The sequence below is a fragment of the Plectropomus leopardus genome, chromosome 6 (genome assembly GCF_026936395.1).
Source record: "Plectropomus leopardus strain MGB_pleo_1.0 chromosome 6, ASM2693639v1, whole genome shotgun sequence".
Taxonomy (NCBI): domain Eukaryota; kingdom Metazoa; phylum Chordata; class Actinopteri; order Perciformes; family Serranidae; genus Plectropomus; species Plectropomus leopardus.
The window spans coordinates 22,906,746-22,931,117 of record NC_142181.1 but is presented as its reverse complement, the minus strand read 5'-3'; the positions used below and the strand labels follow the sequence as shown (position 1 = coordinate 22,931,117).

At 38.6% G+C, this 24,372-nt stretch overlaps 4 protein-coding genes across 4 annotated transcripts; all 4 read right to left on the bottom strand.

Annotated features, from left to right (window-relative positions):
• Positions 1-2,427: 2,427 nt before the first annotated feature.
• On the bottom strand, positions 2,428-4,426 carry LOC148189374 (uncharacterized). Its single transcript, XM_088078284.1, has 3 exons — positions 4,185-4,426; positions 3,496-3,553; positions 2,428-3,400 (listed from the first exon to the last, which is right to left on the bottom strand). The coding sequence occupies exons 1-3, from the start codon at positions 4,422-4,424 to the stop codon at positions 2,706-2,708; spliced, it is 993 nt and encodes a 330-aa protein (XP_087934410.1). The 5' UTR covers positions 4,425-4,426; the 3' UTR covers positions 2,428-2,705.
• A 2,346-nt stretch (positions 4,427-6,772) lies between these two features.
• On the bottom strand, positions 6,773-10,550 carry LOC148189373 (extracellular calcium-sensing receptor-like). Its single transcript, XM_088078283.1, has 5 exons — positions 10,262-10,550; positions 9,020-9,832; positions 8,286-8,513; positions 7,991-8,114; positions 6,773-7,882 (listed from the first exon to the last, which is right to left on the bottom strand). Exons 1-5 carry the CDS (start codon positions 10,514-10,516, stop codon positions 6,969-6,971), a joined length of 2,334 nt encoding a protein of 777 aa, XP_087934409.1. The 5' UTR covers positions 10,517-10,550; the 3' UTR covers positions 6,773-6,968.
• A 4,058-nt stretch (positions 10,551-14,608) lies between these two features.
• LOC121966478 (extracellular calcium-sensing receptor-like) lies at positions 14,609-18,329 on the bottom strand. Its single transcript, XM_088078324.1, has 6 exons — positions 18,166-18,329; positions 17,785-18,073; positions 16,760-17,572; positions 16,452-16,679; positions 16,208-16,334; positions 14,609-15,528 (listed from the first exon to the last, which is right to left on the bottom strand). The coding sequence occupies exons 1-6, from the start codon at positions 18,327-18,329 to the stop codon at positions 14,609-14,611; spliced, it is 2,541 nt and encodes an 846-aa protein (XP_087934450.1).
• A 489-nt stretch (positions 18,330-18,818) lies between these two features.
• Positions 18,819-22,999, bottom strand: LOC121938572 (extracellular calcium-sensing receptor-like). The gene is made up of 6 exons (XM_088078282.1): positions 22,809-22,999; positions 22,321-22,618; positions 21,141-21,935; positions 20,822-21,049; positions 20,545-20,668; positions 18,819-19,732 (listed from the first exon to the last, which is right to left on the bottom strand). Exons 1-6 carry the CDS (start codon positions 22,838-22,840, stop codon positions 18,819-18,821), a joined length of 2,391 nt encoding a protein of 796 aa, XP_087934408.1. The 5' UTR covers positions 22,841-22,999.
• Between the last annotated feature and the right edge of the window lie 1,373 nt (positions 23,000-24,372).

Here is a 24,372-nt window from a genome sequence, read left to right as displayed (position 1 = left end):
TGGTATCAGTCTTACTTAATATTTTAAAGCTAATGAAAATCTTATGTTAAAGCATAAAAACACAAAACATACTATGCACTAAGAGTTTAATTATTACAATATGTAATTGTAATCACTGAGACTTGTTAATGTCCTTTCCTTGGCTCATGTTTGGATTGAAGTTACCTTGTGTGTATAAGAAGAGGTGACAAATTAAAACTTAAATCAAGAAGAAGGGAAATATAATGAGTGGAGATGCTTCCACACAGGTGTTCTGCATGGTGCAATTAATCAGTTAACATCCAATAATGCTCTATGGCATCTGAAGGCCTGCTTGATTCTGATTTTGGAGGTAAATGGCAAAATTAACAGGGTAAGGGTTAGGGTTACTAAGGGGTCACAAACACCTGACCCTAACCCTTAAGCTCAGTTAAAATGAATTTAATTAAGAATTAGTGTAATGCAAGTTTTTCACCTCTTACGGTGCGTACCCACCAAACGCGATTAAAAATGATCGCGCCTCAAGATTACATACAAAGTCAATGCAAAGACGCGATTTGACGCCTCATTTTGCCGGGCGACGTGATGGACGCGATTGCGCGGCGCGTTGGACGCATTGGACGCGAAATTCGCCTCGCGTCCAACGCTCGAGTTGAAATAATTGAACTTTTGCGGCGTCGACGCGTGAAGACGCGCCGCGACAGCCTATCAGCGTTGAGATCGTCATCGACGTGCTGACGTATGGACGTCCTGGTGTTCCCTCGCAAAATCTAATCAAACCGCCAGAAACAATGGAGGAACAGCTTATCGTCGCCGTCACCGCTCACCCAGAGCTGTATGACAGTTCCTGTCCCTTGTTGCAGGAGACGGTGGAACTCGCCGAGCTCACGCCGCCTCCGTAGGGTAGCATGCACCCAGAACCGACGTCGGCGCCTAGCCCGCAGACGACGCTGGGAACTTCTCCAGAGCAGGTGCAGTGCAGCGGCGATCGTGGTTATCTCAGGCATGGTCAACGAGAGAATGAAATGGCGGAAGAAATGTTGTTGTTTGGGCGGGCTCGACGCGCGGCGCGATTTCGTCGCATTTTGTCCCATTTTGGGGTTTTTGTACGAGCGTCAAAACTGGAGCGTCCGGCGCGACGCGATTTCATTTGAGGCGCGATGAAATAATTTTCATCGCGTTTGGTGGGTACGCACGGTTACAGATCAGGGCAACTGAGAATTCACTCATTGTCCATTAAATTATTTTTTAAAACTTAATTTTTTTCTATAAACTGGCCAAACTTTTTATCATTTATTTATTTTAAAAAAATGAAAAATTTATTTTGGTTGCACTTTATAATATTGTCACGACCGGCCCTGACTGACCCCTGTGTGTCTGCGTGAGTGTGATTTTCTGGGGGTTTATTTTATTCCAGTCTCTTTTGTGTATTTGCCCTGCCTTCCAATAGCCATACTACCATATTATTTAGTTTGCCAGAAAAAAGATTGAGTATGTCCCAATACATAAATAAATACATAAAATAACAGGTGCTCTTTGAATCCAAGGACATGTGCAACTTAAAGAGTTGAGAGGGCTTAGACTTGTACTCTGCCTTGTGGTTAATAAGTCATAAGTAGAAAAACCAAGGCACACTGCTTTGCAGAAGTTAAAAGCCTCCTTATTCCACTCACATTTTCATCAGGGCATGAAAAAACAAGTGGCAGCTCAGATACATCAAGACAGGTGCCAGGTAATCAGAGGAGCACTGGATAATTGTCACAGGTGCAATCAATGAAGTGAGTGTGCACACAATCAGGTCAACCCCCACAGTTGACACCAGTATGTTAAAGACCAGCAAATTCAGCATAATTAATCAAAAACATCTGACAGTCACCTTATTTTAATATAAAAACACCCAGATAAACTTTTCTTTTATCACAACACATATTTTTCATATATATGGAACGCTTTGCTTTTAGTTTTAAAAAGAAGCTGCTACTATCGAAGACAAGCTCGTTCACAACTATCTGCTGGGAGACAAAAAGGACACTTGGCTCGGTGGCAAACCACAAGGCTTTATTATATGCGGCAGATGTAATCATTGCAACACCATGCAACAAACGAACAACTTTAAGGATATATACTTCAAGAAGACCTTGATAAGTGGTCGATGTCATGTCAAACCCCTATTTATCTTTAGTTAAACTTTTTTTCCTTATATTGAATATCACAATTTTTCATTGTATATTACATATCTAAGGTCATTTAAGTGCCTTTTGAAATGTAGAGGAATCATTTAAAATATGATTTAGTAACAGGCAGTAGTGTATATAGGTTGTACATCATTATGCCATAATATAATATTTCTACAAAAAAACACACAGGAGACATCTCCACTAGAAAGAAATCTTTAATATACTTATAACGAGCCCTGAACAAGTGTTCCTTACAGTCAGAATTGTATAAAATGTGTAGCAGAGCTTATAAAATGTGGCCAGAGACACTTATTACACTGACTTTAGTCACTTCAGAGTTTCTGCTATCTTGTGTAAAATTAAAATGAAATTATCTTAAAAAACAAATAAAGAGCACCAGTAACTCAGCTGTGAGGATGTTAATGGGGCTAGCACACTCCATGACATTTTTAATGTTGCTTTGTTTACATACAGGTTAAATTTAAAAATCAGTATTGTCACATCATATTCAAATTTAGACATAGTTTAGCAAGTAAAATGGTATGTATTTTATATTAGCCTGTTTGTTTTAATGACCAGTACATATTTTCTTGGCATCCTTGAATTCTGTGGACAGGTTACCAGTTGCACATGTAAAAAGACACTCAAAACATTCAGCTTAGTCAGGATTGATTTCAACCTGGAAAGTGAGACCAACACACAGTATAGAGCAGGCAGTAGCTCTATGTGCCCAAACACAGCCCAAAATCTTAGTGTTGATCCCATATAACCCTCGGCCAGTATGTCTTTAAACCAGTGTTTGATGCTCTTGTTTAAAAAAGGAGGGCTAAAAGTCAACCAGATGAACAACACAGTAACAGGCAGGGCCTTAAATTGCTGCATGGGACAAAACAGTTTAATGACAGTATGAGCTGCCCTGCACACTATTGACACATGCACAGTTCTCCCCCAAGCACAAGAGAGGCATGCGACAAAAGAGATCCTGGCAGCTATCTGAGACAACTCAGAGGGCTGATGGATGGTGACTGATGCTGAAAAACAGCGCAATGTCATGGTAAAAAGTATCACCATTGTGGAGTTACTGCCCTGAACAAGACTGACTCTCTTCGGTGATGTTTTTATTCTTGTCATGTAGATTCCAAGCAGTAACACAGCTGCCCCGAAATATCTTGCGACCCATGTGCTGGTGTCTGCAGGCCGCACACTCTCCACCCTGCCTGTGAAGACAGTAAATGTGATGTCATCTGTGGGGGGAAAAGTGTTTCATTATTTAACTTTTTAAGGAATCTTGAAATTTAACTTTGTTTTTGTTTTTGTTTATTTTACATATTTATGTTACCGTCTTGTGTCAGAATTGCTTCTTTTGGACAATGTGGTGCAGAGGACATTGATGGCATCTGTTCACAAGATATTACAATAAGTTACCCCATAAGCATCATGCATTCACGCAAATATAGTTAGGCAATATGACAATAATATACAGTGAGATGAGATCATTTTGTAATCCGTGAACAGAGTTTTCTGAACCATTTTCACTGTGGTAACTGTTTTATGTTATATTAGATCGATAGAATACAGTATTTGTAACACTGTATATAAATTCACATAATTAGTTGATAATAGATATTTATATTGTGTATCTGAAGTTTCTCATTTTAATTTCCAATGAATTATCAAAATATAAATATAAATCACAATATAAGAATATACACAAGATTTCATCCAGAATGCCTAAACAAACCTAAAAAGATATACTTCTTTGCACATACACAGCAAGATCTTTTCACATTCCTCTTGTATCAAGAGATTTTTCACATCTATCTTTGACAATAAAATGCTAAATGTATCACATTAAAAAATAATAATAATAATAATAATAATAACAAATTACACTAAACCATAACCTAAACGTTACATTGTATTATGTTTGTACAGCTCATCCAGCAGGGATGGGCACAGATGATGCTGTGAAATACAACACTCTAGAGAGACTAAGGCTCAATTAAGGCACCGCAAAGAAATACCAACCTCCACATAGCAGATCCTGACAGATGCCTCCTTTGATTCTTCTGAGGATGTCAGCCTTATTTGGCTCTCATGCAGGCTGAAGATAAGGAATTCTGCAGGTCTGAGTTCTCTGTACAAAAAGCCAAGTGGGATTTTGACCTCAAGGCTGCATAACTCACAGATGCGCATACAATCCAATAATTTGTAGTGGTCCACTTGAACAAGGGTAATGATGTGGGAGCAGTGAACCACATCTGTCATGAAAGCAGAAGGAGGGCAGATACTTCTGTGATTCACATGTGCACTGCGTTCACCAGTTTTTTCCTGTATGGATTAAAATCACAGGCAAGATCATTAATATATCTCAGAATAATCTGGCATGGGCAGAAATACATTTTCTACACACACAAAAGGCAAAAATTGTTGAGTGCATTGTTTTAAATTCAAATTCAAATATTATTGCACATATAATATGATACACATAATTCCTTTTATCATGTAATTCTGGTGCTCACCTCTAGTGTAAGTAGCAGACATCTGGTCCCGGACAAGAAATACACTAACAACTGCCTGAATTTACTCTTGCAGGCATGCCTGTTTTGCTTCACTGTTTGCCGTAAGTTCACACAGCCATTAAGGATCGTGCAGTTCAGAGTCACATAAGGAGAAAGGGTACAGTCTTTTTTGATCCTGTTCTGTGTGAAAATCCTTTCTGAGGGGAAACTCATCGCAAGAGATCTAAACAGGTGACAAATAAAGTTACAAATATTGATTCATGACCACATTATGCAGCAACTTGTCACATATGCATAACCCTTTACTTTCACACAGTGCATTGTGACAGTATTAAGTAAACTTGACACCATTTGCCAGAAGACTAAATTTGCATAGCAGCATCTTCAAATCAAACAGTGCAATGTGAAAACCACAATAACTCAATTGTAAGACTGTGTTTACCCTATAATTACAGTAAAATTACTTCAAACTATAATTGACTCATAAAAGCTCCTCTAGAGATTTTCTAATTGTCTTTGGAGGGGTCTCTAAATCTGGTGTTTAGGCCCCCATAATTTAGGCTGGTTCTCCACTGAGGAAATCATTAAATTACAAGTTAATTGCTGGTAAATCTATGGGAAATCACACAGGCCCTTAAAAAGAAACACAAAGCAAGTTAATGAGCAACATACAAATGAATGAAATGGAGAAAACAGAAAACTCCATACTCACCTCTCACATGTGACTTTAGTTTTGTCATGAACAAAAGCATATTTAAATGATACATTTGAGCAGCAGCTTTTTGTCTCTTCATTGTATTGACTGAGTTCGGTGCACTGATCCAGTTGAAGCCATGTGTCGGATGACGCCATCCGAGTCAACAGTGTTAAGAAGGCAAATGTTACTGCTATCATTTCAGAGTCTCGCCTTTGGCACAGTCAGGATTCTTGTATGGATGTGTTTTATAGCTTCCTGTCTGCTACTCAGGTGTAGGTGGTCCATTCTCAGAGGTACATGCAAATTTTTGCATTTTTTTTTTTTTTTTTTTTTTTGTGATTTGAAGGATGTCAGGCATGAAGAATGATTCTGAAAGCAGTACCCATGGGCCCTGTTTCCTAATAATGATCAATCATAAATGTTTTAAGTTCTTGGTGAGGCCTTTACATATTTATATTGAATTCTGTAAGCCAGCAGTAGATAGCAAATGCATGTTTATGACTGTAGTGCACTGAAGACATCTTATGTAAATGTTTGAACGGGTCAGGACTGATGTTCACACACATAAAAAGTAGGAGCTCTTTCTGCCAAGTGGTAAATTTAGAATATTCATTTTTTTTCACCTAAGGTTCTGAGTAGACTCTAATACCATGGGCTAACATGAGTAAAAACAAAATCGATAATTGATAACTGGCAAAAACCTGTCTGCACTAGCATCTAATGCTTGTAGCATGTTGTGTCCACATGTGCAGTAAAGCCCTTCTAAATGCATTATATAGGCCTTTTTCAGGGAAACCATTATGACAAATTGCACCAGGAAAAGCAAAGGCGCAAATAATGAAACAAAAATATATTCTTAAAGTCATTACAATGACAAGTCAAAGACTTCGCTTATAATACTGTATCACAATATATTATATCATTTTAAGTGCCATATGTGGGCACTTTCAGCCATGTGAAAAGGAGCCTCACAATCTATAGAACTGATGTTGCTTACATACTATTGTGGTTAATTTACTGTAAAGTTATGTCATTTGTTAGTTAAACTGAACAAACTAATTTCATAAGGCTGGAAACTGTTCATGATTTCTTATCATAATATGATAGCATACATGCCATACATGTGCACAGGTGTGAATTAGAAATAAGAAATATATGTTAATAAGTTGGGATACTCAAGTATTTATGCAATGTAAATAAAGATTGTTTATTGATTAATGATTAATCATTAAATACAACATTACATAAAACATTTGTAATATTAGGAAATCAGTTTGTCAGGAAGAATGACAGGTTCCCTTACATAATAAGTGAAAAAAAAACCATGATTTTAGAGCTTCAACAGTAACTGAGTAATTGTTTAATAATAATACATAAGGGGGCGGCCTGCTAGAGTGTGCACCCTGCAGGCTGAGGCCTTTGCAGTGGCCCAGGTTTGATTCCAGCCTATGGCCCTTTGCTGTGTGTCATTCCCCCTCTGTCTCTGCCTCTGCCACATTTTCCAAAGATAACCTTTAAAAAAAAAAAAAAAAATAATAATAATAATAATACATAAAGAAGAATTAAAAAGAAGTGAATGACAACAGTGTAAAATTAACAGTGAATATCTTTTGTTTTGCCCATTATATGTTTTTTAGTATTTTGCTCTGGCCTCAATAAAATAACATAACACTTGGGGATAAAAATGCAGAAGAGAAGTCCATAACTTGAGGCCAGAATAGCAAATATCTCCACAGCTACAGTGAACTTCCCAGGAGAGCTGACATATGCCGGGATAAATGTGATCCAGACTGCACAGAATATCAGCATGCTGAACGTGATTAATTTAGCTTCATTGAAATTATCAGGTAAATTTCTAGCCAGAAAAGCAAGTACAAAACATAATACAGCTAATAGTCCTATGTATCCTAAAACAGCCCAGAATCCCACAGGTGATCCCAGGGCACATTCAAGAATAATCTTCTCTTTATAGAGGTTTATATTTTTGAAGGGAAATGGAGGGTTGATTGTTAGCCAAAGTATGCAAATTACTACCTGTACTAGAGTGAAACCCAGGACACTGAGCCTCTGCTGAACAGGCCCAAACCATTTCATGACAGTACTGCCTGGAAGTGTCGCCCTGAAGGCCATTAACACCACTATAGTTTTCCCCAGAACACATGAGATACAGAGGACAAAGGTGATGCCAAATGCTGTGTGTCGCAGCATGCAGGACCACTCAGAGGGCCGGCCGATGAAGGTCAGAGAACACAGGAAACACAGAGTCAAGGAGAAGAGCAGCAGGAAGCTCAGCTCAGAGTTGTTGGCCCTGACAATAGGAGTTTCTCTGAAGTGAAAGAACACTAATGCTATCACTGTTGTCAAACTGGCCCCCATCAAACAAAACAATGTTAAAATTATCCCCATGATCTCTGCATAAGACAGAAATTCAATTTCCTTCAAGATGCATGTGTCTCCTCTGGTATTCGACCAATAATCAATGGGACATTTGTAGCAATCCATAGAGTCTGTTTGTGAAAGAGACAATAAAAACTGATTAGCTCATAAACTAATCATGGAAAGGGAATGCAACATTCCAGACACAGTGTGTAAAAATGACTGTTTGTAAATCAAACCTGTTATGTTGCTAATTTCGCCATCTGGACACTGTATGCAGTCGTAACAGCAAACAGGTTTTCCCTTCTGCAGGACTTTGCGTTTTCCTGGGGGGCAGCTCTCACTACACACTGACACAGGCACCTGGTGCATGAATGTGTTCACTGTTTAATTTTATTGGTTTTCACATCATTTGAATTTCATTCTTAGACACATTAAATGAGGCTATATTCTAGTATATTATGAAATATTATGCAGAATGGCATAGTGGCTAACAACCCAGAAATTTGAGAACAAAGCAATATGAAAATGTACCGTGTCACTCCCTCCTACCCACAATATCTTCATGCCATTTGTTATTAAGCAACGCTCACGGGGCAGAGTGGCATCAAAAGCACCAACTGTGGCAACATGTGTGGTTCCTGAAGTCACATGTTGTAAATTTATGAGATCATACTTTGCAGGTGAATCTCCATTTCGGTCAAAAGTCACTCTTTCCCCTTGACTTGTTGTGAAGTTGATATTCTGTAAGTAATGTAGCACCTGTAGAGAAGAAGAATAAATTAACTCTTTGAAACCTGAAGTGACATCATCTTTATTGTGCTGCTTACAGATGCCTTTCACAAGTAATTCAAACTTTTAACCCTGATCAAATTAGTGTGATTTCTTAAAAAAAAAAGAAAAAAATGGGAAAAAAGGCAATGAGCAATGCTTCACAACCTGCAAGAAATTAGTAAATTTAGAAAATTATGAAAATTAAATTAATAAAAGCTTTAAAAAGCCAGGGAAACAACTATAACAACAACAACAAAAATTATAATATTGACAATTATATTACATAATTATTATAATTTTTAAGCATGCTTTAAGCAAGTTTTGTTGGTTATTTCCACTACCACCTTTTCTTTTTTTTCTTTTTTTAGTAATTTCCTGCTAATGTTTGGTCATTACTTCTTTTGTTGCCTTCTTCCCACATTTTCCAAACAAATCAAGCCAATTTGATCAATGAATTCAAAAGACAAATGCCCTTTTTGTTTTCTATTCCTAACCTGCCATGGTTGAATATTTTCAGCATTAGCACAGCTCCCGTTTGAAAATGGCCCTTTACCCTCTTCACATTTTATCAGATTGTCAAGAGCATGAGCCACTGCGTAAACTGACTTGTACACATTATTGGTGAATCTCAGCTCAGAGACATCTGTGAAATATGATTCAACATTCTGCAAGCTCTCAGCACCACTGCATGGCTTTCTTTTTTTGATCGCAGTGTCATTCAGAGCGCAGACAAACACATCCTCCCAGAAATCTCTGACAAACTGACTGTCAGGAAACTGTGAGGGGTGGAGCTGCCTCAGGTGCTCCTCCAGCCCGGGGATCTGAGCTTTGCTGACAGTGAAGCCTAGTGAGCCAACAAGGATGCTGTGTCCCTCACCGTCAGTCAGTGAATGATCTGTCATCCAGCCGTCACTGCTAACAAACTGCAGTCCTGTAATGTTCTGTCTGTACAACTCAGCTGCCAGCACATTCATTTCTCTATGGGACATGAAGGTCACGATGACTTTCGAGGTGGAGTGCTTCACAGTTTCAACTACTTTTGTTAGCTCATGAAGAGGACCTGTTTGCTCAAACGCCTGGTAATACTCTACGCACACCCCCTCTTCTTGTGCAGCTTGCATAAATGCGGCGATCCCGTTGATACCATAGTCATTTCTGTTACTAATCGCACCCACCCAGGTCCAGCCGAAGTGTTTGACCAGCATTGCCAGGGCTCTGCTGGCATTGTGGTCACTGGGGATCGTTCGGAAGAATGATGGAAACTGTTCTCGGTTGCTGAGACATGCACAGGTTGCAAAGTGGCTTAGCTGTGCAAGACAGGACAGAAATATGTTTATTACACAATAATCATATAGAGCACCATTTCCCAAACCTCTCTCTTGTACAATGCATGTTTTAGATCTCTCCTTGCTCCAATGCAGCTCGTTATCAAGCAGCTTGAGGAGTTCATAATGAACTGATCATTTGAATCAACTGTGTTGCAGCAGGGAGAGATCTAAAATATGCAGAACTAGTGGTACTTGAGAAGAAGTTTTGGGAATGCTGATCTACAAAAAAATCTCATCTACAAGAAAATAAGAAAGGATTAATATTATTATTCAAGTTAGTCAGTCTTTGAAATTCAGAATAAGATTATTTAAAATCACTATAACTCAAATGACAGTGGTTTAGAAACATGCTTTACACAACCCCTTTCATATTTTTTTGTACACACTTATTAAGTGTAACATTTTTACCACTGGTATCTGGAACCTTCCTATAATCCGGGCAAATCCCATTGTGGGTGCAGAGGCAGAGTGGCCGAGTATAGCCTGTGCAGTGTCGGCCTTTGTACAGTTCCTCTCGTCTATGATCTCTCTCCGCCCGTTGGCTAAATCTATGGCACTCTGCATAATGTTTGTCATTCCACAGGAATTGTATATCCTGTAGCCCAGTGTGTGGTTGGGAAGAATAGCAGGATCTTGATTTATTTCTTCAATTGCAAAGATCATGGTCTGGGCAAATTTGAATTCTCTTACATTAATGCTAGAAAAAAAACAAAAAGAAAAAAATAATCAATTGATTTTCAGGGAAATGTTTTGAACAAGAAAGCACATAACTGAACAAAATCAAAAACATATACTCACTTCAGGCACGTTGGAGGACTGGGTATCGTGTGAAAGGTGGGCACGCTGCCGCTGTACCCGGTCCGAAAGGTGAAAATGCCACCTAAGATGAAGTCTCCAGCCTTGTTCATCTCGGGGGGTTGTGCTCTGCCCAGCAGCCGGCACACTGGCATTGCCCTCTGGATCATAAGAACCAGGAGGACTAACTTCAGTAGTGGCATTGCTTCTCTCTGCAGACTGTCCTCTTTAACTCCTGTCCCTTGTCTCAACTCTTTATACCCTGTCTAAGCCTTTTCAACCTAGTTCAAGACCTGCTGCTTTAGCATGTAAAGAAAATGAAGTAGTTCCACAGGGACAGAGGAAAAAAGGTGTGGTATACAGCAATAGAGTATGGAATAGCCAAGATTTGATTTGTTTAGCTAAAACCCACACCTTTTAAAGCTTTTTTGTGTCCTTCATAGAGTAGTCAAATGACCTGTCCAATTTAGTTAGACTGTTTTTTTACTTAGCAGGATATCTCAATTTTGGCAGAAGGTTAAATCATAAGTCAAAGTAAAACCAGAGCCAGGTACAGGCTCAGGACTTTTTAAATCATTCTTAATAATTGGGAAATGGCATTTTTAAACATACCCAAACACTATTTTCTTATGTAATGCTGAAATTATGTCAGTGAAGTAATAAATCATTCATATGCTATTTTCCATGATTGTGTATTTGCTTTTTGGTGCTGACCCTGATGTCTTTTTGTTTGTTTTGTTTGTTGTCCTGTATTTGCATTAGGACCATTATTTTTGTTTATTGTTTGACAGCAGTCTCTAGTGGCTCCAAATATTGTGAGGGGAGGAAAGAAGCAAGTCAGGTGGTGTAGTACAAAGAGTGACAAAGTCAGCATATGAGGAATGTCAAGAGTTGATGGGTAGGTCGAACAATCACAGGACTTTTATTGGGGAGACCACTGTTTGTGTCTTATATGAAAGTAAAAGTAGACATTAACGCATTTTAACTTGAGTCCACAAGTTGACTTACATAACATGCTTGACTCACACACCCAATGTAACTTATGTATATAACTTACCTTATGCAACACACATAATGAAATCTAACAAAGTAGTTTTGTTGCATAAACATAACCAAACTGCGTATATTTCAAAATGTCAAATAGTAGTTACTGGATGTAAGTCAAGTTCTATGAATATGTATGCCTATCACTGGTATTCTTCTATGGTTATATCAGACAATTCTCATTCTTAACTCATAGAATATCACAACTTTGTCTATGCTTTTCACATAAGATTGCAACACCAAAAGGTACCTTTCGTGTGTGCATGAAATGCTGCTGCAGAGCGTCAGGTGAGAAGGTGGCTGGACAAAACTGGTCGTGGCATTATATGGCGGTGGAAGTCCGGTGTTGGCTTCCAATGTTAAAGATGCAATATGTGACGATTTGGGATGACAACGTGTTGGTTATATACATCATTTTGGGGTCATTGGCAATCAACCCTCTGTCATAGGTATGGGGGTGTCTTGATTACATATTATGTTTCAGTTGGTGTTTTGTGCAAAAATACTAAAAAAATAACCTCTTGTGGTCAAAAATGCAATTTAGAAATCTGTCAGTGATTTCCATGTCAGACACTTGTGCCAAAAGCTACCTTTCATGGCAGCATGATACGCACGGTGCTTGCTTCCCATATGAATATAAAGCCAAACCATGAAGTTTTTTTTCCGAATCAATATTGTCAGCACCAATTTTTTCCAGGTCTGTATAGTGTACGTCAGCCGATTTGTCTACAAAAAGTGTAGCCAAAGATGGGTGTAGAGTTGAACTGCTCTTTCATTTCTTATTGCCAGTTATTTTATTGTTAGCTATGAGGATAAAAAGAAAAAAAAAAACATTATGAATTTTCAAAAATGGCGAAGATGGCATTTCAATGATAGTGTTCCATATGTGGTGTCATACAGGTGTGACAACCTGTACCTGCACATCAGAACTAACAGGACATGTTGTATGATGTCATGCATTTATCGGGGCTTAGACTTGTCTTCCTAAAATTTAAGAATAAATCATAGTATTGCATTATGTTTAAGCACTTCATGACAGCACCTGGTTGTTGGGACATTTGACAGATGATTTAGGGCCTTTATGTCTTTCTAACTAAAGAGTAAGTAATCTGAAACATGGTCAAAGGTGACAAATATATATATATATATATATGTATATATATATATATATATATATATATATATATATATATATATATATATATATATATTATAGGCTATAGTGCTAACAGATGAAAATACAACATTTATTTTAGTTTGCTGATGAGGTAAACACTGGCACAGTACAGCAGACCTGATCTCAGAGCTAAAAGGAAAAAAACAATAATCAAGGCGGAAGAAAAAAGATCAAAACAAACTCTCAATTGATTTGAAATGTAACATTAACATGTTGTGACAAGGATGTTAATTAACAGAGCCTATTTTTTCTGCTTGAAGCAATGTGCCACCTGCTGTTCCTGTTGTTGAGTAAAAGGATGAAGCAATCTGCAATGTTTATTCTCTGGTGTCGGTGTTTTAGAGCCCTGCGGCAGCTTTTCCACCTCAGTCAAGCCACTAGGTAATGAAGTCATGCTTACAACAGATGGGGACTTATTTATCTTGCACTGTTTTTCTTTGGTGTTGTTTTTGTGTGTGTACACATGTAACCTTTGTTTTTGCCGCATTGCATCATTGTATATTTGAACTTGAGAGTAGCAGTGGGAATTTAATTTACTTCGCCTTCACCTTTTTTTATCCACTGTTGTTGCATTCAAACTTTTTTTGATTTGCTTCAAGTAATTGAGAAAGCTAATGACTAGACTAAAAATGTTTTTTTGAAAACATTTCAGGCAAGAAATGTGCAATGCAGTAACACAATATTTATTCATATTTAATCAGTGCTGCCTTGTTTGACCCTAGTTCATGAGGTGATTGACAGCTGCGTAAGAGAGTAATTGTTTTTGGTGCGCTGCGGTCAATTTTAGCAAATGCCACTAGAAGCAATTGGATGAGGAGGATGGACTTTTTCACAGACTATCTGTCTCATGTATGTACTGTCAAAATATGGCGGCAGTTTCAGTACTACAAAAAGTTATTTTCATAAAAGTTATCAACTATAGCTGTATTACACATTACACTGGGCATTACACACCCAGTCTATTTTTTTTGTCCAGAAGTAAGGAGTAATCAGCCTCTTCCACAGACATGTCATAGTAGGAAGAGCACGGGTGTAAATAATGAAAATAACGATGGCTAAATGCCATTCAGCTGCTTTGATCCCAGGATCTTTGTAACCTGGCTGCTCTCTCATCGTCACTTTCACTGAGGCATCTGAATAGAACAGAGCTGCCGTGGCTGTTATTAGTGACACCTGTGCTTTTTCTATTATGACATGTCGAAATGTCTCCTGTGAGAGAGGCCTACAAGAAGTATTTATAAACTCTGGGTGTGTAAACTATGTTTGCATAGTATTTCCATGATTAATAGTTTCTTTTGTCATGTCACTTTAAAGTCAAACTGTGTTATCATATGAACTTTGGTAACGTGGCCTTAATGCAATAGAAGAGTCTTCTTCTTGGCTCACACCATTGCTGTTTGTTTCTGTTTGTGGATTTGTGTATGGTCTGGGTAGATTATTAAACTTAATTCCCTTTCTGAGACAAATGAAGGTGTTTCGAATCTTAATCATCATTCATGAGGTAGAGAAATATTCTTTGTATTTCATTATGTGTCATAATGTCAGAGGCTAAAACACTCAGATTTGATGGTGTGTGTGTGTGTGTGTGTGTGTGTGTGTGTGCGTGCGTGCGTGCATGCGTGCTTGGGGGTCAAATTAATGAAAAATAACATGATTGAACTTGAACATGATTAAAAATGTATTCATTACATTTTTAATGTAAAAGAGGAAAATGACACGACAAGTCATTTGGACAAAGGTTACTGATGTATTTCATTATTCGATGTCTTTCCCATCATGTGTTTCTTGGTGTTCTTCTCAGGCCTAAACAAAATTATGAAACATTTTGGCAGAAAAATGCAGAAGAGGAGACCATAACTTGAGGCCAGAATGGCAAATATCTCCACAGCTACAGTGAATTTCCCAGGAGAGCTGACATATGCTGGGATAAAGGTGATCCATACTGCACAGAATATCAGCATGCTGAAGGTGATCAGCTTAGCTTCATTGAAATTATCAGGCAGTTTTCTTGCTAGAAAAGCAAGAATAAAACATAATAGAGCTAGAAGTCCTATATATCCTAACACAGCCCAAAACCCTATAGCTGAGCCAAGATTACACTCTAGGATGATTTTGTCCTTATACAGCAACAAATTACTGAAGGGAAAGGGAGGAGAGATTGTCAGCCAAAGTATGCAAATGAGAACCTGTATTAGAGTGAAACCCAGGACACTAAGCCTCTGCTGTGCAGGCCCAAACCATTTCATCACATTACTACCAGGAAGTGTTGCCCTGAAGGCCATTAACACCACTATAGTTTTCCCCAGAACACATGAGATACAGAGAACAAAGGTGATGCCGAAAGCTGTGTGTCGCAGCATGCAGGACCACTCAGAGGGCCGACCGATGAAGGTCAGAGAACACAGGAAACACAGAGTCAAGGAGAAGAGCAGCAGGAAGCTCAGCTCAGAGTTATTGGCTCGCACTAGAGGGGTTTCTCTGTGGCCATAGAAGACTAGCATTATGATCATAGTAAGAAAAACTCCAAGCAGAGAAAACAAGGCTAACAATGTTCCTAGAATTTCATCATATGACAAAAATTCAATTGCTTTAAGGATGCAGGCATCTCTTTTCTCGTTGGACCAGTACTCTGATGGGCATTTCATACAGTGTATGGAATCTGCAAAATAATTAAAAAAAAAGAATACATAGAAATATGGAATTAACCCTTAGAAACCTGAGCAAAATGACTTGATTTTTAAAAAAAAAAAACCAAAACAGGCAATGAGCAACTTAACAACAAACACCAAAAAAAATCAGCAAAAAATGGGTAGAGAGTTACAAGAAAATTACCTGAAATCATAAAAAAAACAACAGGAAATTGCCTGAAATGAACCAAAAAAATGAATGTAATATTAATAAAATTATAATACATAATTAAAATGCATAATCATAAATATACACCCCCCCCCCAGTTATTTGATAATTCTCTAATAATTATCTCTCTTTCATATTCACATATAGTCAAATACATATTTTTTGTCACCCTTTACTATTTTTTTGTAATTTGTGGAACATTTCATGCAAGGTTACCAATTGCCTTATTCCCATGTTTTTGAAATAAATCAAACTAAGTTGCTCATGCTTTGGAGGTTTAAATGCTTGTGAAAGACAACTGCACAAGACAACTGATGTTTATCAAGATTTCCAAGAGTTCAGCTGACTTATGGTTCTCGAGGTAATGAGTTGTAAAACTGCCAACTGATTTTCTGTTTAATTTTCCCTTTTTGTCTATCATGTGTGAAATGTTTCATGGCATTTCCAACAGCAAATAAAATACTTGTACATTGTTAATATACCTGTTAAATTACTGATTTCGCCTGCTGCACAGGGTATGCAGTTATAGCAGCAGACTGGCTTTCCTTTCTGGAGGACCTTACGAGTTCCTGGGAGACAGCTCTTGCTGCAAACTGACAGAGGGACCTCCTACACACCAAGAAAAAAACATGTGTGCAATATGTACAATATTTACAGTTAAATGTGCATCAAAAATACAAAACATAGAACATTTTTAAGTAGGCCAAACCTCAGTATCTGCTTTACCTCAATCAGCCCATTTCCCCAGACAACTGAGATGTTATTGGTAATAAACTGATGACTTTCTGGAAGAGAAGCATCATAAATGCCTACTGTTACTCCTTCCATGGTTCCTTTGCTTGTCATTTGTATATTGACAAGTTCATATCTTGCTGGTGAGTCTCCGTTACTGTCAAAATAAACCCTTTCCCCTGCCTTGGTAGTGAAATTCACAGTGCTGAGATATTGCAAGACCTAGTAAAGAAATTGCATAGGGATTAAATGACAGGTTCCTGCCGTTATTACTGCATCACTCTTAACTGATGCTTCCTCACCTGTCTTGGGTGAATGTTTCTGGTGCTGACACAACTCTCATTTGAAAAGGGCCCTTTACCTTCCTTGCATTTTATCAGATTGTCAAGAGCATGAGCCACTGCGTAAACTGACTTGTACACATTATTGGTGAATCTCAGCTCAGACACATCAGTGAACTGTGAGTCAACATTCTGCAAGCTCTCAGCACCACTGCATGGCTTTCTTTGTGTGATCGCAGTGTCATTCAGAGTGCAGTCAAACACATCTTCCCAGAAATCTCTGACAAACCCGCTGTCAGGAAACTGTGAGGGGTGGAGCTGCCTCAGGTGCTCCTCCAGCCCGGGGATCTGAACTTTGCTGACAGTGAAGCCTAGTGAGCCAACAAGGATGCTGTGTCCCTCACCGTCAGTCAGTGAATGATCTGTGATCCAGGCGTCGCTGCCAACAAACTGCAGTCCTGTAATGTTCTGTCTGTACAACTCTTTTGCAAGCAATTTAATTTCTCTGTGAGACATAAAAGCCATAATCACTTTGGCAGTGGCATGCTTAATGATCTTGATTATTCCCTGCAGGATACCAGGTGGATCTGATGATGAAAATACTTCAGAATACTCAACACAAACTCCATATTCTTGTGCAGCTTGGATAAATGCAGATATGCCACCGAGGCCATATTTATTATTCACAGCTAGAGCCCCAATCCAGGTCCAACCAAAGTGCTTGACCAGCTTTGCCAGTGCTCTGCTCTGGTAGTAGTCGCTGGGAATAGTTCTGAAAAAAGTGGGATACTCTTTTCTGTTGCTCAGACAGGCACAGGTGGCAAAATGGCTGAGCTGCAGAGAAAGAGACAAACATATTAATGGCAGTAACCAAGTAAATATATAACATTATGGCATAATGGCCATTTAGATCCATCCAACAGTTGAAATTTTGCAGAACATTGTCATAAACTGTACATTTTTCAAAAAACGCTTCACACACACTTGATTCTAGCGGCATTTCTAAACTTTTTTGGTCTGTTTTGTTGTTTGTTTTTTTGACTTACCACTGGTACATGAAACCTTCCAACAACTTGTGCAAACGCAATAGTTGGTCTTGATCCTGAATGTCCCAAGATAGCTTGCACTGACTCAGTTTTAGTGCAATTGTCCTCATGCACTTCTCTCTCTAGTCCACTCACCAGTGCCAGTGCAGCTCTCAGTATGTCCATAGTTCCACAGTTACCATAGATCTTGTAGCCAAGTTTAACACCAGGAAGCATATCAGGATTTTTGTTGATCTCATTTATAGCAAATATTACAGTTTGAGCAAATTTGAATTCTCTAAAATTGAAACTGGGTTGGTAAAAGACAGAATTAAATATATTAGTCTCAAATGCAGTACAAACTACACATTAACCATTTAAAACACCCCAAGCAACACATACTTCTTGCATTTTCGTTCTTTCGGAATTGCCTGAAATGTGTTAATCACATAATCCTGCCCTGTGCGAAATGAAAAAATGCCTCCAATAATGATGTCGCCATCTTGGGCCAGTTCAGGTGGTTGTGATGAGCCTTGCAGTCGGCACACAGACTCTCCCTCTCCCATTAGCAAAACCAAGAGGAGCAGCCTTGACAAAGGCATAGCTCTGTTCTGCTCTTGAGGCCGGGCCAATCAGCTTTAGAGCTCATGGCTGGGATTTATATACCTTCAACAACAAGGGGGAAGTTGTCATGGTTAAACAAAACCCTCAGGAGACCAGAGAAAACCAAACAAGTTGCTTTTGTCTGTTAAAATGTTGATTTTATTCTTGAATTACAATTCTATAAGCTGTATGCAATTTTGTTAAATCAGTAGGCTTGTGCATTTATTTGTGTGTTGGTTGATTGAGGTTATATAATATTGTAAACTGTTATCTCAATAGTCTATGTTCATGTCACAAATTAAATAATATACAGTGGGAACACAATACTAGTATAATGTAAGCATTGAAGATGATAAAGCTATATGTCTACTTAACAGTCTGGTAAACAAATGATTTTGTAAAATTTATAATGGCACAATTCAGTGCCTTTGCTGTCATATTATTTTAAGTTTTCAGAATGATTTTGGTGCTCCCTTGCTCATCATACTCCTTTTTGTATTCTTCTTAGGTTTCAATAACATAATGTAACATTTTGGAATAAAAATACAAATGAGCAGTCCAAAGCTTGACGCCAGAATAGCAAATATTTCCACAGCAACACTGAACTTCCCAGGAGAGCTGACATACGCTGGGATAAAGGTGATCCATACTGCACAGAATATCAGCATGCTGAAGGTGATAAATTTGGCTTCATTGAAATTATCAGGCAGTTTCCGAGCCAGAAAAGCAAGAACAAAACAAAACATGGCCAGAAGTCCTATGTACCCAAGTACAGCCCAAAAGCCTACAGCTGAACCCAGAGCGCACTCTAAGATAATTTTGTCCTTAAAGTCCTTAGAATTCTTGAATGGAAAAGGAGGAGAGATTGTCAACCAGAGGATACATATGATAACTTGTATTAGAGTGAAACCCAGGACACTGAGTTTCTGCTGTGCAGGCCCAAACCATTTCATCACATTACTACCTGGAAGTGTTGCCCTGAAGGCCATTAACACCACTATAGTTTTCCCCAGAACACATGAGATACAGAGAACAAAGGTGATGCCGAAAGCTGTGTGTCGCAGCATGCAGGACCACTCAGAGGGCCGACCGATGAAGGTCAGAGAACACAGGAAACACAGAGTCAAGGAGAAGAGCAGCAGGAAGCTCAGCTCAGAGTTGTTGGCCCTGACAATCGGAGTTCTCCTGTATCTGAAGAAAATGAAGGCCACAACAGCAGTGATGCATGTTCCAAATAATGATGCAGCAGTGAGCAGCACTCCCATTATCTCCTCATAAGACAGAAACTCTGCCTCCTTCTTTACACAGGCATCTCTTCTCTCATTTGACCAGAACTCAGGGTGGCATTGCACACATGTGATAGAATCTGAAAAATAATATGCAAGCAAGTATTAGACTTGTTCAGTACATTTGTCTTTGGTTTTGTCTCTACGTCATATCCTGCATTCAAGACAGACACAACATGAAAAATTGAATATTCTGATATATGCATATTGTCATTTTGAATAATTTGGACTTCTCAAGTACAATATACACGACCAGGAGGTATTATTTATTGATTTATGCCCATAATGTTGTAATTTTATAATTCCAATTTTCATTCTAGTTGCACATGCACTTTAGTTCACTCTCAGTGTATTATTGCTGTTTCAGAGACAGTAAGAGAGAAATCTTAACGCCTCAGCAGTGAGGTCAAAGTTATATAAAAGTTCTGAGAAGTGATATAAAAGAAGACTTGTCTTTCTTTTGTCTATATTGTGTGTTTTCTATGTGTACAAGACATGCACTGCATGTTTACCAGATAATAAATGTACAACCACTTGACGGTTGCTCAGTATCATATTGAATGATTTGGATGTTATAGGTACAAGAAACAGTGTTAAAAGGTGCTATTCATAAGGTTTAAGTTGTTTTCTTTTTAATTTCTTTACCTAAGAATTGTTACTTTTTTCAAAAGTCTATTTACAGATCAGAAATGTAATTCATTCTAAATGTAATTTTTTGTAGCCTCAAAGAGTGAGAAGGAAATGTCTAAACCTCAGCAGATGAGACTAAATCTACATGCTCAGATAGCTCAATGAAGGTGTGAAAATACTATTGGCCTTTTTGTTATTTGAGTGAGCTGAGCCTTTAATGGACATTTTTTAAAATTTCCTACTGATTTTAGTATTTTTACACCTGTTATATTGCTTATTTCTCCCTCTGCACATCTTATACAGTCATAGCAGCAGACAGGCTTTCCTTTCTGGAGAACCTTGCGAGTTCCTGGAGGACACTTCTCACTGCAAACTGACACAGGCACCTGCAAGAACAAAGCAACTCTGAACTCTTTGGGCACTGACTATAAAAAGACAAGATTAATACCAACTATAAGTGGTAACAAACACGAACTTAACAATTCAACTAGTTCAAATAGACTGTAATTATCAGCGACAGAGACTACATGATGGCATACCTGTTGTGAGTTCCTTGCCCAAATTATCGAATTATTTTGCAGATTCAGCTGTTTGTCGGCAGGTAAAGATGCATCATGAAGACCAACTGTAACAAAGTCAACAATGCCACTTTTTGTAGGCTGCCAGTTTATTATTTCATACTTTGCTGCAGGGTCTCCATTTTCATTAAAGTAAACTTCATCTCCTTCCTTTGTTTTAAAATGGATGTTTTTGATGTGCTGCAAAATCTAAAAAGATATGCATCCATGTCAATCATTATCTGACATACACTTTGTAGCTTAACACCGTGATAGACTGGTGATTTATTCATGAACTCACTGTATATGGATGTAGCTGCACCCTGTTGTTACATGTTTTATTACAGCTGAGAATACTATGAAGAGCATGGGCCACAGCATAAACTCCTTTATAGACATTGTTAAAGATAGGCATGAGCGACATATCAGTGAAGCTGTTTTGCACCCCAGTCAGATCTTCATGTCCAGTGCATTCTCTCTGATTCATTGCTGATGACTTTGACTGCTTGGACTTGCAACTAAACAATGTCTCCCAAAACTCTGTAAATATTTCATTATTAGATGAATTGAGTGCCTTCACATCCAAAATGAACTCTCTCATGCCACTGACATGTGCTTTGGGGATGGACAGGCCTATGGCACCATCCAGAATATGATGCTTATCCATGGCTGCAGTTTGAGGATCAAAGATCCAGGCCTCACTTCCTACCCACTGAAATCCGGTCAAATTGTGGTGAGACAACTCTTGTACTAGTATTTCAATATCAGTGGGGTTGAGGAAAGTGACAATCACCTTAGAGGTGGAAGCCTTAATGATGTCTATTATCTTTCTTATTTTGTCTGGTGGATCTGTCCTAAAGAAAGACACAGAGTATTCAAGACAGATTCCCAGCTGCTGGGCAGTTTCTGTGAATGTGGCCATGCCATTATTTCCATAATCATCATTTGTTCTAATCGCTCCAACCCAAGTCCAGCCAAAGTGCTTGACCAACTGGGCCAGGGCTCTGCTCTGGTAGTAGTCACTGGGTATTGTCCTGAGGAAGGATGGGTACTTGGTTTTATCACTGAGGCAAGCACAAGTTGCAAAGTGGCTGATCTAAAATAGAAATGAAATGATATACCATAATATGATATAAAATGTAAAACATTTACAGAGAACACTACAATTTGGATGCATGTCATAATAACCATCATTTATTAATGGCAAACTTAAAGTTAATTAAACTTAAGTCTATAGTTATTTTTTTGCTTTGCAAACAATGAAATTATAGCAATATTAACAATTTATTAGTAATGCCTAACTGTGTTATTTTAACAGTTTATTGTTGCATACTCTATGACATTTTATATACTATGTTAGGTATTTCCTAATGATTTGTAAATTTTTAAGAAATCCTTTTGTCATGATCAGCTGGAAGGATTACAGGACATGTGTTTTTTTTTTTACAAATATATCTTAATTTTCTACTAATCTTACCCACCACTGGGATATGAAAGGGTCCAATGACAGTAGCTATAGCCATGCAGGGAGAGGAAGAGGTTTCTCCCATAATAGCCTGCACTTGAGCAGGTCTGTTACATGGTGTCTCCAAGGGTTCCGATACCACTTCATTACCATTAGCCAAGGCCAATGCAACACTCACACTCCTGGCAATTGAGCCACAGGCATCATAGAGCTTATAACCCAAAGAGATGCCAGGCAGTAGGTCTGTATTATTATTAATCTCCTCTATGGCAAATAGCATAGCCTGGGCATACTGGAAACCTCTGAAATGCAAACTACATACATATAGATATCAATATTACAATTGCAAACAAGCACGGAAGCATTTAAAAGTAATAATACACATAGCATGAAATATTTATAATTTTAATACTCAGCCTGATGCCCTTTGCTACCTGTTTTGCATCTGTACCAACTACCAATTAGATAACTGAAATTTAAAAATGTTTGTATGGTATAATTTACCTGGTGCATTGCAGTGGCAGTGGCTTGTGCATGTAGCTTTCCTTTCTATCTTTCCAGCTGCTGTGGAAAGAGAAGATCCCCCCTAACAAAATGTCCCCACCCTTGAATAGTTGGGGGTTCTCAAGATTCCCTCTCCGCCTGCACACTGGCTCCTGAGCTTGAGAGACAGATGCCACCAACAACAACTGTAAGAGTGCCCAACCCTGTTCTGGCCACCTCTGTGTGGACATCATTCTGTCTGACAGCTAAACCACTGGGTGGCATCACCATACCTTAATGTAAATTAGGAGCTCAAACTGGTATTTATGTATTTTGAAGCAGTATAAAAAATAGAACAGTGATGTTTTCTCCCAGTTGACTTACAGGGTGAAGCAAGAGACAAAAAGATGTTCAAACAGAAAAAGAGTTTTCTGCCATATCCTATTCTGAATATCTTCAAGGTATATGTGGGATTTTCCAGACCCCACACCCTGCCCTCTGCCTGTATTTTCTTCTTACTTTGCCATGTTTGGGACATTCCTGGCCACAGGGCACAGGTGAGGTCTCGACATTATGAAAAGGTAGTTAACAGGTGCCAGACTGCAGTTTAGGGTCCTATGAATACCGTGTCTTTTCTTTGAAGATGATGTGGATCTACTAACTTCACAATACTGTGACCTTTAGCATGCATTTGGGCAATTTTCAGCAAAGTGTGACACATTCTGTATGTGAGAGGTATTATGCTTCCACAATTAAGCTATCCAACACCTCAAATCTGGATGGGTTTATCTGCAGTAGGGATTAGGTAGTCAGTGGAATGTACAATTTTATTACTAACCATGTTTCAGCCAAAGAGATAACAATAAATAATGACAGTGGGGACACAGACACAGGGACTGACATGCACTGAAATGCATACACAGCCAGTGCAGTTTTCACTACAAAGAATCTTAGGTTACAGCACACAGTGGGGCCCTGACCAAATCTCTGCGCAGGATGCCAATAATCCACTATGTCTTTACATAGCATCTAGTTGTTTGCTGCCACATTAATGCTCTGAATGTAACAAAAGGCCTGAGGTGACTCCTGTATGTCTGTGTGAGTGTGATTTCTATTTATTTTTTTCCAGTCACTTTTGTGTATTTAGTGTGTCTGATGTGTTTTTGGTTTTGTCCTTGTCCTTGTCCTTGTCCTTTTTTTCTCCCCCCACCCCTTGTTGGCAGTCCGTCATTCCACGCACCTGGTGGCACTCATCAATCTACACACCTGCCTGCAATCAAAGCCCACAACCTACAGGAGAGCCAGCTTGACAATCATTCCCTGCTGGATTGTTGCCAAACATGGTTTGTTGTAAGACAAGTCAAGCTCTATTTAAGAACTTTTCCATTTTTGCCTGCTTGCGTGTTTGTTGGTTTATTTGTTTGTTTGCTTTTTGGCTAAGACCTATTTTGTAATCTCTGCCAGGATTCCCTTATAGGCATCCTCTCCACAACTCCAGGCAAAAAAACCTACAAGAATACAGATCACCCCTCACCTCAACCAGTCATCTTGTCCATCATTCTCCCTCACAGTTCAATAATTGTAA